General features: G+C 34.0%; 1 protein-coding gene across 1 annotated transcript in view; it reads left to right on the forward strand.

The window, feature by feature from the left end:
* KLHDC1 (kelch domain containing 1) overlaps window positions 1-11,507 on the forward strand; it is a 47,152-nt gene extending 35,645 nt beyond the window's left edge. The window contains exons 11-13 of the mRNA XM_069464673.1: window positions 3,786-3,870; window positions 5,613-5,665; window positions 11,223-11,507. Coding sequence (XP_069320774.1) covers window positions 3,786-3,870; window positions 5,613-5,665; window positions 11,223-11,409 — 325 coding nt within the window. The 3' untranslated portion in view covers window positions 11,410-11,507. The remainder of the gene's footprint in view (window positions 1-3,785; window positions 3,871-5,612; window positions 5,666-11,222) is intronic.
* Window positions 11,508-18,079: the final 6,572 nt, after the last annotated feature.

Genomic DNA, 18,079 nt, shown 5'->3' on the forward strand with positions numbered 1-18,079 from the left:
TTTGCAGTGAACTATAACACCACTGCACTCTAGCCCGGGTGACAGAGCAAGACTCTGTTTAAAAAAAAATTTGTATAATGTATTCATTAATGTGAATTTTTTAAAAAAAGAAAATGTGTTAATTTTTATGGTATAATATAGGATAAAAAATTGTAGAAATAATATACTATTATTAGACTATAAAGAAAACCATATTAGTACTACAATTCTTATTTTTTCTAATTTGATTGAATAGTATGATAAAAATATCTTCACAGGAAATTCAGATTCTTCACATTATAATCATTATGGTCAGTAATAGATTTCATTCTTTTTTATGCCATTTATTTTAGGTTTTTTTTACTATAGATTATGCTATAGTATAAATATGATATGTATTTTTGTTATTTAATAAATGACAAGTAACTTACTTGAGAAAAAGGCCTGAAAATATGTACATCTATATTAATATTCAAATGCATTTAGAGTTTATCATAAGTACATGTGTGATTCTTATCTCTTCATGTATAAAAATTCATTAGAATTTATTATTTTAACAATTCTGGCTCTTTTGAAATTTTTTCTTTAATTTAAAGAATTTTATATTAAGATATGGGAGCCCAAAGTTCTAGTTCTTGCTCAGCTACTACTTAGCTTTTTGGCTTTGAAAAGTCACTTAAAGAAACTGAGCATTAATTTCTTCATCTGTGAAATGAGAGAGTTGGACTAGAGAATCTCTTAATTTCTTCCAATTGTTTGATTGTATAAATGCATTAATTATAGACCAAGTGGTAGTAAAAATATGTTTAATTTTTAAATTGCTTCTATTTTGTATTCCAACCCTTAATGAGTAATTAGAACAATACAACTATTATCAATAAGATACTAGTTAGAACTAGAGCTATGTAAAGAGATTTCTTTTAACTCAGCTAATGTGTCATGTAAATACTATGCTTTATTAGAATGTTTAGGTGATAAGTTTAGAGCAGCTGTGAAAGGACATAAACTATCAGTCTGTAGAAAAAACATCAGGTTGCAAGCTAGATGTCACCAAAATCAAGGCAGGAAAGGCTTTCCAGTGTTCTTCGATGATGAAATCCAGGCCAGAGTTTCCCTAAGGCAGATAAGACAGAGGCAGATCTATCTTCAGGTATGAGGTGAGGAGGAGAACAGGTGGGATACAGTTGAGTGTAAGGAAAACATATATATGTGTATATGTATACTAATTTTTATGAAAGTGACAGTTTAACACCTATAAGTATTTTGTGCAAACTTTTCCAAATTATATTTTGAAATGTAAGCTGCCCAATTCTCCTCTTAAAACCCTACAGCACGGTTTCTCAACACTATTGACATTTTGGACCAAATAATTCTTTGTCATTAGAGTGTCCTGTGCATTGTAGACTGCATCGTAGTATCCCTGGCCTTTACTTGACAGATGCCAGTAGTACTACCTTCTCTTTCCCCAAGTTGTGACAACCAAAAATATCTCCATATACTGTCAAATGTCTCCTTGGGGGACAGATTTCCCCTGGTTGAGAACCATTGTTCTACAGTGTATCACTCTCCTTCTCCAGGTATCACTTTAAATAAAACTGTGCTTGGTTGAAAAGCCATCTATCTACCCATAGCTGATAACCTGTATAGGTGGCTATCAGCAAAGACTCTTTTTTATGTGTCTGTAAAAGATAATGGATACAATGTTGACAAGTAGAGCCTTCAGTACTATTGGAGCCCATGAATATTGCCAAGGTTACACATAGCCCTGTCTTCAAGAAATTAATTTATTCCTTCCCATATATGAGGGCTTCATTGTATTCTATCTCCTTTACCTAGAACCTCTTCCAGTCCCCATTCCCAACCCCACAACATAATCTGGGTTCTTGCTAAAGATTTATATCAATTTATGTTTTAACATATGAGTTGGAGAATTGGGCAGAGTATTTCCCAAATAACATCTCTAAATGACTCAGTTCTACCCTGGGTCACAAGTGCATTTGTTGTTGAATGTGTGCATAATTGGGGGAAAGTATTTGGTTTAAGAAATTGTGCATAATCCCACTGCTTGTGCTTGTGGAACTTAAGTAAAAAGGATAAATGTACTAAAAATAAGTTATTTGGTAATAATATAGGTGAAAATGTGTGATTGTTTAGGTATCTATTGCTTTACCAATTTGGTGTATTAGTATTAAGAAAAGTAATCAAAGTACTCTCAGAGTCAAAGCAATGACTTTGTAAAATTCTTAATTTATCCTCTAAAATTGAGAAATGTACATGAACTTTTTTTGAGAGTTAGAACTCTGGAAATTTTGAACTTAATAAAACCATAAAATTATTCTTTGTAAATAATGTGAAATTAGAGGTAGAGATGAGCCATCAGACCATCTCCAAAAGAACATTAGATGCTCTATTCCTCTATAAAATAATTTGTATATTTAATCACTGAATATATTATGTTGGTATTTTGTGTTTGCTTTTGTTAATCAAAAGTTTTTGAGCATATGCTTGGTGTAGAACATCATATTAGACATTTTTAAGAAGAAGCATAAAATTAGATCCCCCAAGGTCTGGTGGTGTGCTGGTAAACGGTTAGCAGTCACTCTCGAAAGGAAAAAAGAAAGTTTTAATTTGTGGCATATGATGATCTCCAACTTGTAAATACTCCCATCATGGCCAATTTCAAGCTACCAACGTGATGTCACTGAACATGAAGTTGGATGGAAATATGCATAATCAGCTTCAAGTAGGCAGTGAGCCGGTTCCAGCACACCACTGTGGCAATTTCTGACCTCAAGGACCTCATCGTCTTCTTAGGTAGTTAGAAGACACCTCAAACAGTTAAAGTACTATACAGAACAGTTTATCTTCAAATGTAAGTTAGGAGAGTATAAAATAAGCACATAAATATTGAAAGGTGCTGAACAGAGATAGTAACAGAACCAGTTTGGGTGGGTATTTGGGGGTTTTGAGCCTGTTTTTAAGGCCCTGAGAGAATGACTTATTGTTCTAAGCATAAGAGACAAGGTAAACTAAAGCCTAGAGGTAGAAACAAGCTTTTCTCTTGGGGGAAGCAAAGAAATCAACTTGGCTTTACTAGAAGGCTTATTTTAGAGAAGTCCAATGCGCTATCCATTGCGCGACAGAGCCCGATTAGAAGGCTTATTTTAAAGACAGCTATTGGTAGCACAGATGTCAATCGGGAAATTTCCATCATTTCCATGACTGTTTTTACCAATATTTGGAAAATATTAGTTGTTAGCTATATGTAGTTGGGGGAGATTAGCGACAGAAAAACTAGGAACATACTTATGGTATTCTCTACCCAAAGTGATGAGCAATGTGACAATGGAAATGTGAAGGGAGTGCCAAATTGGATTTGTCAGGTGACAGGGAACAGAGAGCAGGAAAGACAGAGGCAAAAATGATGGGAACAGTAACATGGCAGATATTAATAGTAATAAGAAAACTGGGAAAGGTACCTGTTTCAGCAACAAGGTGATCAGTTGCTTTTTAATTTATTTTTTTCAGAGATAATATGTATGAGATAAAGGGGTTAGAAAAAGTTTGGGGGACAGTAATAGAAGGAATTATTAATAGTCATCTCCTTAGTTGAAATGGTATGATGTAATTAATTTTAGAGGGATCTTTAAAATCTAACCCCTTTAAGGATATGCCAAAGGTTCAAGTTCAATCAGGTCTCTTTAGAAATAGATTAAATTTTAATGTGCAATTTAGGATTGATTTATACATAATATAAAGTTTCTTCCTTGACAGTATTTCACTCTGTTTATAATTTTCAATTATAGGTTATGGCACACAGCCTGTTTGGGAAAAGAAAATGAAATAATGGTATTTGGTGGGAGCAAAGATGATTTACTTTCCTTGGATACAGTAAGAAAACCTTATATCTGAACCTTTCCTCTGACTAATTCTGTTATTCAAACTAAATGGCTGTTCAACAAGTATGTTGATATTCTAACATTGCAAAATATGGGAGGGCATGAAATGTTACTCTGTGGTATGATTAATCTTCATAATGAGTGGCTTTTATGAAGCATATCCGGATACTTTGGATTTACAAATTAATATAGGTCTATTAATTTCATTAGCCCAATTATTAAGAAGAGCTTTTAAAGGATGACTCTTCCTTTTCTTTTCTTTTTGAGCTGTACCATAATATGGGTGTCTATAATTTTACTGAATGAAAATATTTATATGTAACATTTGATACCTAAAAGAATATTTATAATATAGATGCCAAGCATAATAAATGCCCATGAAATTTGCTAGCTAATTTAAGAACTAGAACATCATCAATACTATTGAAGCTACCCATTTATTCCTTCTGAATCTGACCTTCTAGCTTCTCTCCTCAAGAGGAAACTACTTTGTTGAAATGTTTAAGGTGTATTTTCTTTCTTTTTTGTGCATCTTTTGCCACTGCTTCACCCAACTGTTTTACATTTGAGTTTAAAGCATTTCAGTTTTTAAAAACTGATCAAGGTCAAAGAAATGAATGAGTAGCATTTGGAGAGTATTGTTTTTTCACTCCCAACACCCTGGGAAATTCAGAGCAGGGTAGCCACATTCAAACACTGTACATTATGGGATGGGAGCTCAGGAGTGATTGCCCTCGTTTGTATAGGACCCTCAAGAATGGCAGGACACTGAGCCATCAGGGATGGGGTGCGGTGAGCCAGAGGCCCACCAAGAAGACCAACTTCCTTTCATCTCTTCAGGAACAGTTGTCTCCAGACCTGTTCTTCTAGAGTAGCCACCCTGTTTCCAGGGAATCTGGAGAGGCCTCCAACTTAAATCTTATGGATGTTGAACATTTTAGAGCTTTCTCTGGCTGAGAATTCAGTGCTTCATTAAAAGATTAAAACTACAACTTTGCATTTATTTAAAAAGCAAATTTTGTGATTTGCTTTTCTTACTTGGTACTGAAAACCTTTATTTAGGATACAAAGTTCATCATTAAAATAAGAATTCTGATTAAAATTATGATCAAAATTTATGAAATTCTAAAGACCTATTGGAGAGAATTAGAGAAATCTTCTGTGACTCTTCTACCACATTAACTTTTAGATGAGATGCATTCTTCAAAAAAACTTCCAGATCTTGATCTTCAAATTAAGAATTCACAGAGAATCCTGGGACCACTTGGAAAAGGGATATAGAATAAAGAGGAAATTTTCAAATAAGAGTTATTTGAAAGAAAAAGTTATGCTTCAAACACCAAAAAATTTGAAAGCCACTAGTGTTATAATTTTTTTTTAAGCCAAGACTTTTAAAGGCATACTGTTATCATTTTTAACTTATAGTTCTCAGAGAAGAACATGTTTCTGATTTTTAAATTTGGAATTATGTAGGCTATTGATTGGGTAAAACTTTGATCACTGAAAATTGGTAACTACATACCCAATGTTTGTGGATAGCAGGTATATGTATGTATGTGTATGTTTGTGCGCATGATGTGCATGTGTGTGTGCATTTATGTGTGTGTTAACAGCTAGAGAGATTTATTTGTTGCTTTATACAATTTCTTTTACATTTATAAAATAAAACATTAGATTGTTAATGCAATATTATTTGTATTAAAAATCCTGATAAGACCTTTTTGTGTTGATTAGGGTCACTGTAATGATTTATTGATCTTTCAAACACAGCCTTATTCACTACTCAGGTAAGCAAATTTAGTATATTTACATATATATGCTATGAATGAATAATCATTTCTTTCTCCTTTTTGGGAATAATTATAATATTTGCAGGTAGTTTATGACATGAATTTGAGAAAATGTTTATATCTTCCTAAGTGTATAATCCAATTTATAATGGTGAACCATTCACCAATGTGATTTTTAAAATTAAAATATGCAGTACCTTCACATTTTTGTTTTGTTCATAAAATTGCACTTAGTTCATATGATAATATTAAACATACTATATTTCCTTAATACTAAGCCTGATTTTTTTTCATTTTTAACTTTTTGGAAATCAGAATGTGTCTGATAATGTATAACATATATAATATATATGTTAAATACAGTTATCCCTCAGTATTTATGGGGTATTGGTTTCAGGATACGCGTTCTCCCCACAGATAACAAAATCTGTGGATGCTTAAGTCCTTGATATGAAATGGCGTGGCATTTGATATAACCTGTGCACACCCTCCTGTATACTATAAATTATCCCTAGATTACTTATAATAACTAATACAATTTAAATGCTATGTAAATAATTGTTATACTGTATCATTTAGGGAATAATTACAAGGAAAAAAGTCTGTGCATGCTCAGTACAGATGCTACCATCATAGGCCTGACTACATTTTCAATCTGCAGTTGGTGGAATCCATAGAGGAAGAGCCCACAGTTACGGAGGATGGACCACATGTACACACTTAACATGCACACACCTAACATGCACATACACATGCTTAACATGCACACACATACTTAACATGTACACATACCTAACACACGTGCTTAACATGCACACACCTAATGTGCACATATATGCTTAACATGCACATACCCACCTAACATGCATATACACACCTAACATGCACATACATATACTTAACATACATGTACACACATTTAATATAGAAGAATTTATTTTTTAACCCTAAGCTGTTATTAAATTGGTGGTGTGACTTTTCATGTCTTAGCTCATAAACTCTTGCTCTAAAAGGAATCTATACAAAGTTTAGTGGGAAGATTGTGGAAAAAGCCCCCGCTATTTCTGCCTGTGAGAGTTGGCAGGAAGGATTTGAGAGACATAGAAGTTGCCCAGTGAACAAGTGTGAATTTTATGCAGTGGGAATAACATGGGTAAAGGCAGATGAGAGAGAGAGAGAGAGAGAGAAAGAAAATATGAGAGAGAGGCCGTGTTGTATTTCAAGGAGTATACCATAACTTCCAGATGTTCTACACCTTGAACCATTTGAAAACCACTGGACTAGCTCAAACTGGACCTTCCTGAAGTCTTTCCTATCTGCTCCTTCACTTAGCACAGTAGTTCCCACACTTGTCTGCATGTTAGATTCTCATGGGAAGCTTCAAAAAATATTAATGCCTGTGTTCTGCTCCCATAGATTACATTTTAGTTAGTCTAGAGTGTGGCCTGAGTATAGGAATTTTTTAAAGATGCCTAGGTAACTCTTTTTTTTGTTTGTTTTGTTTTGTTTTGTTTTTTCTTTACACAAGGTACTTTGTTAGTAGCCTAGGTAACTCATATGTACAGACAAGTTTGGAAACTTCTGCTGTAATGACTTATAATGCCTTGTATTGTTACTTCACTTTTCTTGTGAACATAAATTACTCTTCCTAACTAGATGCAAATTCCTCATATGCAGGAATCAAGAAATATTTGAGTGCCTGTAGGGGAAGGCACTGTGCTATGGAAATGAAAAGGCATGACCTTTCCCTTAAATTACTAGTAATATAGAAGGTGGACTTTCAAACTTTCAGACCTTTTCTGTAATAGAAAAAGAAAACTTCTTTAAGAGAAGCATACACAAAGTTCGTGAGAATACTGGAGAAGAAGGCCCTCTGTCCACATGGTCAAGATGGCAAAGGTTAGGGAAGTCTTTGCAGAAAAAGGGTTGGAGCTAAGAATTTGCCATGTACAAGCAATGCAATTGTGTAAGTATAAAGATACATGTAAGAGCATAATGTGTTCTGTAAACCGAATTCTTGAGTATTCCTGTAACATAAGTGTGAGGTGGAAAGTTGCAAGAAATGAGGCTAGACAAGAAATCAGAAACCATGTATCGTCCAGGGCCTCTGTTTCTCTTGCAGAAGAGTTTACAGTATCTTGCAGAGATCAGGAACCGTGGCCACACCTGCAGGTGAAATTATAGCAGCCTGGGAGCAGTGGTGAGGAGCGAGGAGACTACTAGCATTCGCTCCTGGACTGTGAAAATGGAGATGAGGGGAAATGTGTGCTCTTTCTCAAGAAGGCTACACACAAAGCAAAATTTTCTTAGATTTCAGAAAGTCAGAGGAAGCAGGGATGTTTGTAGAACATACAACAGGTGTTCCAAAACGCACAAAAGGAAGGTTTGGGAGGAAAGATAAGCAATGATAAGGAATTCCTCAGAGTGAATGGGACTGAAAAAAACAAGAAAAAAAATTTTTTGAAAAATAAAAAGTAAAGCAATGATGGGGAAAATAAACCAGTATAGAAATGAGAGAAAGTAAAATGACAGACAGTTGGACAGGCTTATGTTTGATGTTGGGACTTAGGGCGCCAACCAGTCTTAGGCTTCTTTGTATTACCCCTGGTGCTGAGTACCATGCTCTCTGGGAATCAGTACATGCCCTTTTGATGCTGAGTATATTTTGACACGTCAAAACTTGAGTATAGCAAGACTTTAGTAGTATTTATTGTATGAGGCCTGTTCACCACAACCAGTTGTCCACAGTACAGTCAGCATTTAGCACTTACTCTGCTGAGACACTGGGAGAAAACAAAGATGAATAGTTCCTTTTCTCACCTGGCGTGGCTCACGCCTGTAATCCTAGCACTCTGGGTGGCCAAGGTGGGAGGATGGTTTGAGCCTAGGAGACCAGCTTGAGCAAGAGCCAGACCCCATCTCTACTAAAAATAGAAAAAGTCATACCATAATACTTGGAAATTAAAAAAAATATTTTTTTTAATTTTTTAAAAAAGAAAAAATTAGCCAGTCATGGTGGCGCACACCTGTAGTCCCAGCCACTCAGGAGGCCGAGGCAGAAGGATTGCTTGAGCTCAGGAGTTTGAAGTTGAATTATGATGATGCCACTGCTGTCTAGCAGAAGCAATAGAGAGAGACTGTGTCTCAAAAAAAAAAAAGAAAGAAAAGAAAAGAAAAGAAAATTCCTCTTCTTAAGGAGCTTATATGATCTAATAGACTTGTGGGATCATGCCCACCATACCTTTGCATACATTTTTTAAAAAAAGAAATAGCTCTATTGTTTATTTTAATTTAAAAATAAGATGTATTTATTAAGAGAATTCATACAACATGAAAAGTATATGGTAAAAAAATAATCACCTATGAACCATCACCCACAATGATCATCGTTAAGGGTTTGGTATGTATTCTCCCAGACTTTAAAATGATTTTATTAGATGGTTAGAGTGGATTTAACCTCTCTAAGAGGTCGTTGGAAACCTCAGTGAGAGCAGTACACATGTCCATATATGTGTGTGTATAAAGGACCAACTTGTGCTTGCTGTTTTATAATATCTTTCATGTAAATATATAATCATTCAGTGTAACAGATCTATATTTATGTTAGTAAGGGCTATATAGTGTTCTAGCTCATGGAAGTACAATTTATTTACTAGCCTATTGATAGATATTTAGGATACCTGCAATTTTGGTCTATTGTAAAAATTAAGCATGAAATATTCTCATATATTCCTTTGGAAAACATGTATGTCTTCTCAGGTGAAATTCCTAGAGGGGATATTAATGGATCAAAGCATATGATTCTGTGGCACCCTAGACTAGTTGCAGATACCTTAACGTGGTACTCAGGGCCTCCATTTCTCTCTCTATCTCACTTCTTGCCATGCCCACGCTTACACTCTGCCCTCCAGCTGTATTTAAACCACTGAACTGCAGTTTCTACAATCTTATTTCTCAGGTCTAGGGCTTTGCAGCTGTGGTTCCTCTATCTGGAATACCTTTGTTTAATTTGTTGAGGCCCTGAGGTCTCAGCCTCAACATCTGGAAGGTTTCCCCTGACTTGTTAAGGTGTCTCCATTACTCTTACCTGATTCCCACAGAACCCTGTACCTGTCATGGGAATTTCATTTTATCCCAGTCCCAGCATTTATAACACTTCATTGTTATTTGTGTTCTTTACTAGATCATAATTTCCTTGAAAGTTCAAATAAAGATGTAAAGGTCATAGGAAATCAAGAGGGCGATAAGGTGGGAGGGAGGAAGGAAGGGATACAACAAACACTATTCCGGTGATTGGCACACTAAAAGCCCCGACTTAAGCATTATAAAAAGTATATTCATGTAGCAAAAACATTTATGCCCCTTAATATTTTGAAAAATTTTTAAAAAGTTCAAATAGGGTTTTTCTCTGTGTTGGATTTCCTACTCTTAAGACAGCACTTAGTGTATAATGCACACTAATAAATTCTTGTTAAATCAGTGACTGAATGGTAATGACAGAAGCCATCTCCTCATGTGACTCTTCCTTTCTCTCATCATGGAAAGGGCACAGGAGCTGTTGTGTCACCATAGGAGCAGAGTTAAATTTGCGTCAGGTGTAAGATTTGTATCATTTTCTTGTACTTCTGCATCTATGTGGAACATTTTAACTCTTCTATTTAGAGTTGTCACAGAGTGGAGAGAAAAGTCTTCATAAAAGTGTAGAAGAACATATAAATACCTGGAGTGTAAATGCTTGTAAAAACGACATCAGAGTTAATCACAGCAGATTCAAATGAGTCTACTTAAAAAACTTTTAAAACATACTTATTTTTTTGAATTAAAGTTTCTCAATTGAAATAGATACTTTTTTGATAGTTCTTCTCTTTAATTTCTTTTGGTTTGAAATACAAAACTGTCTTCAATGTGGCCTAAGACAAAAAGGGATTGTATTTGGGCGGATACTGCCCTCTAGTGGAATGGAATCAAAGGGGGAAAAAATGAACACCCAGGCCCCAGAAGAGAAGAAACCCAACTGGTCTCTTGGTGCTTTTTGTGTGGCTCCATTCCTCTCTTCCAGCCTGTTCTCTCTGGGTCAACTTAAGTCACATGTACAACCCCAGTGCAGTCATTTATGGGGGGAATATGGTGCAGACTGGTCACATAAAAATGGATGTCAGATGGTTCATCTTAAGGTGATAGAAGCAGAAGATAGTTCTCAGAGTAGGGTAAATCGTTATCGAGCTAACTGGAAAACGTGAAAAAGGAACTGCTATCCATTAATCTGGTTTAAATTTAAGTCTGAATCTTTTTTACTTAAAGAACTTTATGCATGGTAAGTTTTTTTTTTTTATGTTTTCGTTGAATTTTGGTTAGAAATAGTCTTTATACTATAAAGATATACAATTACTATCATGCTCTAGAAAAAAAATCCTATCATGTTCCAAACAATACAAAGGAAGTACATTGTCATATAAAAATTTTTAAATGATTTTTATTTTTAGGAATTCTTAACTATAAATATCTTTATAATTTGGGGTTCAAAACTAATAATTATGTTATGTTTTATTTACAGGTCATGTCTTGACTGCATTGGTAAAAATGCTATTATTTTAGAAAGTCAGATATCTTTATTACCTCCTAAACTTCTGCAACAAGTACTCAAAAAAATAACATTTTGGACTGCAGCTAATCACCGAGAAGAACAAAGAGTCCAAAAAGAAGAAACAGAAAATAAATATCAGTGGATCAGTAGCAATTAAATTGTTATATACTCTATATATTTAATGTTTAACATTTCAATCAGACTATACATTTACACTCCCAAATTGCAGACTTTATTTAAAGGATAAAATTTGAAACCAAAATGCTCTAAGTGATTATATGCTATGGGATATATGGAAAAAAGATGTTAATGCAGATTAATTTATATTTATATTGGTAAACAAATTTCCTTATAAGCTGAAGAACAAATATTCTTTCTGAAAGTAAATACAGTTATAACAGATTTTAACTCAATGTGTACTCTTTACTGAAAAGGTTATACAAATTTGAGAATAAGAAATTACCCCTAAGGACTCAGAAATCTCCAATCCAAACACTGCATATCAACTTTCAGAAAGAATAAATTTTCTCAAGTCATTTTAAAATCACCTAAGCTTCTCCGTAAATAACTCAGTTATTAAATAACTTCTTCTTAAATAACTAATGTATCTGGCCAAAAATTATAAAATAGGCAAACACTTGTATGGTATTAAATATTGAATTCCTCCCCTTTTAGCACTTACTTTGTAAAGTATTCTTAGGCATCATTGTAACTTTTCCTCACTTTTATTTGAGTAGGGAATAAATGTCTTCAATTGTCTCTCCATTATCTCTAACTTATTAGTTTGTCCAGTTTATATATAGAGAGAGAGACCATGTTTTAAAATATATACAGTGGAGGTTTATTTATCATACAGGCTTTAAATATTGAGAAGCACTATATTTATTAACTTTTGAGACATGTTAAAATACATCTTGCCTTGGAAGAGTGCTTCTAAAGGAATTTTTGTAAGTAATGAAATGGGATGGTAATCTAGTAATTTGACTTTATAGAAATGCTTCATTTTGGCCCACATCATTCTACAGAGTTGATGCTTAAGACACAAAGATGTTGAAAATCTAGTATCTTGCCTTTTATTTTTAGCATTACTGTCTACACAGAAATGGAACACTGTATCTGTGTATTCCTCAAAATGGTACTCTTGCCATAATCAAGACATTTGTCTTCATATTATCACAATCATGTCCTTTCATTTAATTATTAATTATAATTAATTACTAAAAAGCTTGATATATTAAATTATTCTCCATAATATCACCATGCAAGTAATCTCTGAAATTTAAAATGTTGGAAAAAGTATATTTCTATATTGAAATATATATATATAATTTGTAATGAAAATTTAGTAGTTCATAGTATTTCATTAAATTTTAGAGATATATTTCATACATATATGTACTGTATTTTGGATGTGTAAAACTTCTATTTATGTATTGAAATATTTTTTATATTTTATTTATTGTATAGTGTATATAGAATTACTGTTTTCATTTTTGTCAATGTGAACCAGTCATTAGAGTTCATTGTGTACAAAATATTTCAGTGTAAGTTTTCATTTTTTCTTACTGTTTTTAGGCTGCATAAGAGATTTTGAAAATGAATCTCACAAGTAATATGCATCTTAAAAGTAATTATTTTATTAGAATGAACTTCAATATGAGCTTTTACATTTAAGGCAAAAATATACCCAAACCTAATTATATAGTGATAGATGACATTGAGTGGAATGAACACTTTTTAAAGTGGCTTCTGGATTATGTAAATGCCTTCTCCAGACTCTTAGAAGAGCATCTGTTTTTAAATGGTTTATTTGGAACATTAGACGTTAGATTAGCCCCCTCAAAATACTCTCATTTGGGCTTTAAGAGAATGAAAATCTATGTATAGCAAACAAAATGGGTACTATTCTTATTTGACTTAATATGCTGTGCTACTTCAATAGGTTCTGTGTCTTGAGGTAGGAATGTCAGGGAATTTCAATCTTTTCCTTCAATTTCCAAAATTCAGCTTAAAGCAGGGCTTCCCTGCTATTAGGAAATATAGAAATTTTAGAAACTAGCAAATCCAGTTTTGAAATTCCATAGGCTAAGTGGTATTCATTCCTCCCTTCTAACCAGCTAGTGGTTTATCATTAACTTTTGCGCTGTTGACTTCTGCAGTGTATGGGAGCCTAGACAAAGACAGGCCTATAACTTTACCCTTAAACTCTCCCTTACTGACTCTATGTTTAGAAGATGATTCTAGAATGGTTGATGGTTTTGTTCCTGTGGTTCACAAAATGGGTGTGCAGTCTGGTTCTCAAGGAAAAAGAATTTCAGGATATACTTACAGTTGTCAGGAAGGAATCTTTTAAGATATTATCATTTTTAATATGTTTTTTCCAAATAGCATCTTCACAAAAACATCTTTTTTTTTTTTTTTTTTTTTTTTGTTGAGACAGAGTCTCACTTTGTTGCCCAGGCTAGAGTGAGTGCCTTGGCATCAGCTTAGCTCACAGCAATCTCAGACTCCTCGGCTTAAGCGATCCTACTGCCTCAGCCTCCCGAGTAGCTGGGACTACAGGCATGCGCCACTATGCCCGGCTAATTTTTTCTATATAGATTTTTAGTTGTCCATATAATGTCTTTCTATTTTTTTAGTAGAGACGGGGGTCTCGCTCTTGCTCAGGCTGGTCTCGAACTCCTGACCTCGAGCGATCCACCCACCTCGGCCTCCCAGAGTGCTAGGATTACAGGCGTGAGCCACCGCGCCCGGCCTCACAAAAACATCTTTTTAAAAACATTATTAGGCCTTGCATCTAGAAGCTTAAAAATATTCTTTTGAATATTTAGAACTTTGTACATACTGTCAGCTCATACACACAGTGATGTTTTTACCAATGCATTGTTTATATAGGTATATGAGAGAAATAATATAAAATAAACTCAATAAGATAGAATAATTTTCAGGGCAGGGCATGATGTTGACAAAATTTAGATTTCAGAACATTTGGAGAATAAGAAGCAATTTTAAGGAACAGATAACCCCCTTGTCCACCGTTTTTGATGCATATTTTTCCACTGTATTAATGTAATTCTATTGGAATTTACAGTTTGATGAAGTTACCATACAGTCCAGTATGTGGGAACAGCAAGAACTTTTTTTAAAGTCTCTCATATCCATAGTTTAGAGTTCATTCATGGTGTTACACATTCAATAGGTTTTTCACATGTATAATGGCATGTGTCCACCATTGTAGTATCAGTCACGATAGTTTCACTGCCCTGAAAAACCTCTGTGCTCTGCTTGTTCATTCCTCCCTGCACTGTAACTCCGAGCAACCACTGATCTTTTTACCATTTCCATAGTCTTGCCGTCTCCAGAATGTCATATAGTTGCAGTCTTACACATCCTTGCATGTGGATATTCAGTTGTTCCAGCACCTTTTCAGATTAGCTTCTTTGCTTAGTGGTATGCATTTAAGTTTCCTCCGTGTCTCTTCATGGCTTGACAGCTCATTTGTTTTTAGCTCTACATAATATTCCATTGTCTGGATATGCCACAGTTTATTTATCCATTCACCTACTGAAGAACATCTTGGTTGCTTCCAAGTCTTTACAATTATGAATAAAGCTGCTATAAATACCCATATGTAGGTTTTTGTATGGACATAAGTTTTCAGTTCATTTGGATGAATACCAAGGAGCAAAATTGTTGGATCACATGGTAAGAGTATATTTAGTTTTGTAAGAAACCACCAGACTGTTTTCTAAAGTGGCTATAAGTTTTTCCATCCCCATTAGCAATGAATGAGAGTTCCTATTGCTTCACATCCTTGCCAGAATTTGGTGTCACCAGTGTTTTGGATTTTGGCCATTCTACTAGATGTATATTGATATCTCATTGTTGTTTTAATTGGTGATGCCCTCATGACATACAATGTTGAACATCTTTTCATATGCTCACTTGCTATCTGTATATCTTCTTTGGTGGGCTGTCTATTCAGGTCTTTTGCTTATTTTTCAATCAGGTTGTTCATTTTCTCATTGTTGAATTTTAGGAATTCTTTGTATATTGTAGATAACAGTCTTTTATAAGATGTGACTTTTGCAAATATATTCTCCCAGTCTGTGGCTTGTCTTCTTATTCTCTTGACATTGTCTTTCAAGAGCAGAAGTTTTAAATTTTAATGAAGTTCATCTTATCAATTATTTATTTAATGGGCTGTGCTTTGGTGTTGTATCTAAAAAATCATCACCAACCCAAGGTTATTTAAGTTTTCTCCTCTGTTATCTTCTAAAAATATTATAGTTTTGTGTTTTACATTTAGGTCTATGATCCATTTTGAGTTAATTTTTGTGAAGGATGTAAGGTCTTTGTCTAGATTCATGTTCTTGCATGTGGATGTTCAGTTGTTCCAGCACCATTTGTTAAAAAGACTGTCTTTGCTTAATTAATATTGCCTTTGTTCCTCTGTCAAAGATCAGTTAACCATATGCATGTGGGTCTATTTCTGGGCTCTCTATTCTGCTCCATTTGTCTGCTCTTTTGCCAATAGCACATTGTCTTGATGACTGTCACTTTATAGCAAGTCTTGAAGTTGGGTAGTAGCAGTCCTCTGATTTTGTTCTCATATTGAGTTAGCTATTCTGGGTCTTTTGCCTTTCCATGTAAGTTTGTTGATATGTACAAAATAAATTGCTGGACTTTTGAGTGGGATTGCATTGACTCTGTAGGTTAAGTTGGGAAGAACTCATATCTTGACAATAATGAGTCTTCCTATGAATGAACGTGGAATATCAATTTAGTTGCTCTTTGAAATCTTTCATTGGAGTTTTGTAGCTTTCCTCATCTAGATCTTGTACCTATTTTGTCAGACTTATACATAAGTATTTCATTTTACATGGTGTTAATGTAAATAGTAATGTGTTTTTACTTTCAAATTCCACTTGTTCATTGCTAGTATATAGGAAAGTGATTAACTTTTATATGTTAACTTTGTATCCTCTAACCTTGCTGTAATTGCTCATTAGTTCCAGGATGGTTTTTTTCCCCCCTTTGGAGATTTTTTTGAAATGTAGATAAATTTTTCAGCAAGATATCTTTGTGCAGACACTCTGTGGTAGAAAACTTTGTGGCATTATCAGCCATTGAATTTCAAATGGCTCAGTGGATTTAAAAAATTTTTTATCTTCATGAAGAGAATCTTATTTTTTTCAGAATCTTATTAAACTAACTCTAATTTTCTTCTCTATTTTTATTTGATAAAGTAAATAACTTATAAGCAGTGATTAAAAGTTTGGGGGTCTTTTTTGTTAAGATAATTGAGGGATATTGAGTGAGGGAAGTATAAATGTATGAGTATCAATATTTATATACATTCAAAGTAGGATAAGTAATATACTCCAAGAATAAAAAAATGCATTGAAATTTTTGGATCCTATACTATTTAAGTCAAAATTAGAAGATTTTTCTCAAAAGAAAGTAATCAACCTCAAAACAATGTAGTTTTGTTTTTGTTTTTAAATTAAGTTGCTGATTATATCCCAGCCATTATCAGAGATGACTTTTAGTTCGAGAACTATTTAGTCTCAGGAACCCTTTATACTCTCAAGAATTTTTGAGTCTCTCTATTGCGTCACCTCTGCACCTGTTTCCCCTCCGTCCTGGTCCCTACCTGACACCTCCAAGAGATTTTGTTTATGTGGATTTTATCTATTGATATCTGCCATTTTCGAAATTCACACTAATTTTAACTTAGTTTTAAATCAACCTAGTTTAATTTTTAAAATTTTTATTTATTGAAAAATGACAATAAGCCCATTATGTTAACAAAACATTTTCAATGAAAAATAACTATTTTCTAAATCAAAAAAAATTCAAAAAGAGTGACATTGTTTTGCATTTTTACAAATATGTTTAAGAGAAGGCAACTAGGTTCTCATATTTGCTTCTGCATTCAATTTGTTGCCATACGTTGTTTGGATTGACTTATGTGAAGGAAATCTGGCCTCACACAGATACATAGTTACAAAGAGAGTTCTTGAGAAACCCCCGAAACCTCTGGGTATCCATGGGGCCTGGGATCACACTTTCATATTTTGAGAAACTCTGCTTATATACAAGTAATGTGTTTCAGAGAATCTTTTTGTTATTGTTCTCATAAGTAGGATAAACGTATGGTTTGATATATGAATAATAAGTAACTAAAAGTGGCTACTATAGTATTTTATTAAATAGCATGTATATATGAAATATATATGTATATTCAGTATATGTATTTGACCCTAGGTAAATATGTATTCGTGCATTCAGAAATGTTTATGGTACCAGATTCAGTGCCCTAGAAGCTGATGGCTCCTTAGGGTTCTAAGACTAGAATGTGGTGAGCAGAAACTTAGGAGATCTTATATCATTATTAATAATTCCACAGGAGTCAAGCAATGACCTGGTTCAAAGTGGGACTCTTTCATAAGGATTTTATAAGTACAATATTAGAAACCATTCCTCAGTCTGTTCCTGACTCTCATGGTAATCTCTGTCATTACCATAGCAACCCATTCATACCTCTGACAAATATATTCTGAATGTCCCTATTGGGGAAATAGAATTAAATACAAAATCTTCTCCCAACCCAGACAACCTCTCCACAAATGCAGTAGAGAAAGAAGTTTTATTTGTTAAGTAATCATTAAACCAGGATGTGATGTTGTCCATCACAGGCAATCTGTTAAGAGATTGCAAAGAAATCTCCCCTTTTTGTATAGCCAAGCAGATACAGCCCATTGCATACATGCTCTCAAAAGATAAACAATAACTAGTCCTCAAGTAAGAGAACTTGACAGCAC

Source organism: Eulemur rufifrons, chromosome 2, assembly GCF_041146395.1.
Source record: "Eulemur rufifrons isolate Redbay chromosome 2, OSU_ERuf_1, whole genome shotgun sequence".
In the NCBI taxonomy this organism is placed as follows: Eukaryota; Metazoa; Chordata; class Mammalia; order Primates; family Lemuridae; genus Eulemur; species Eulemur rufifrons.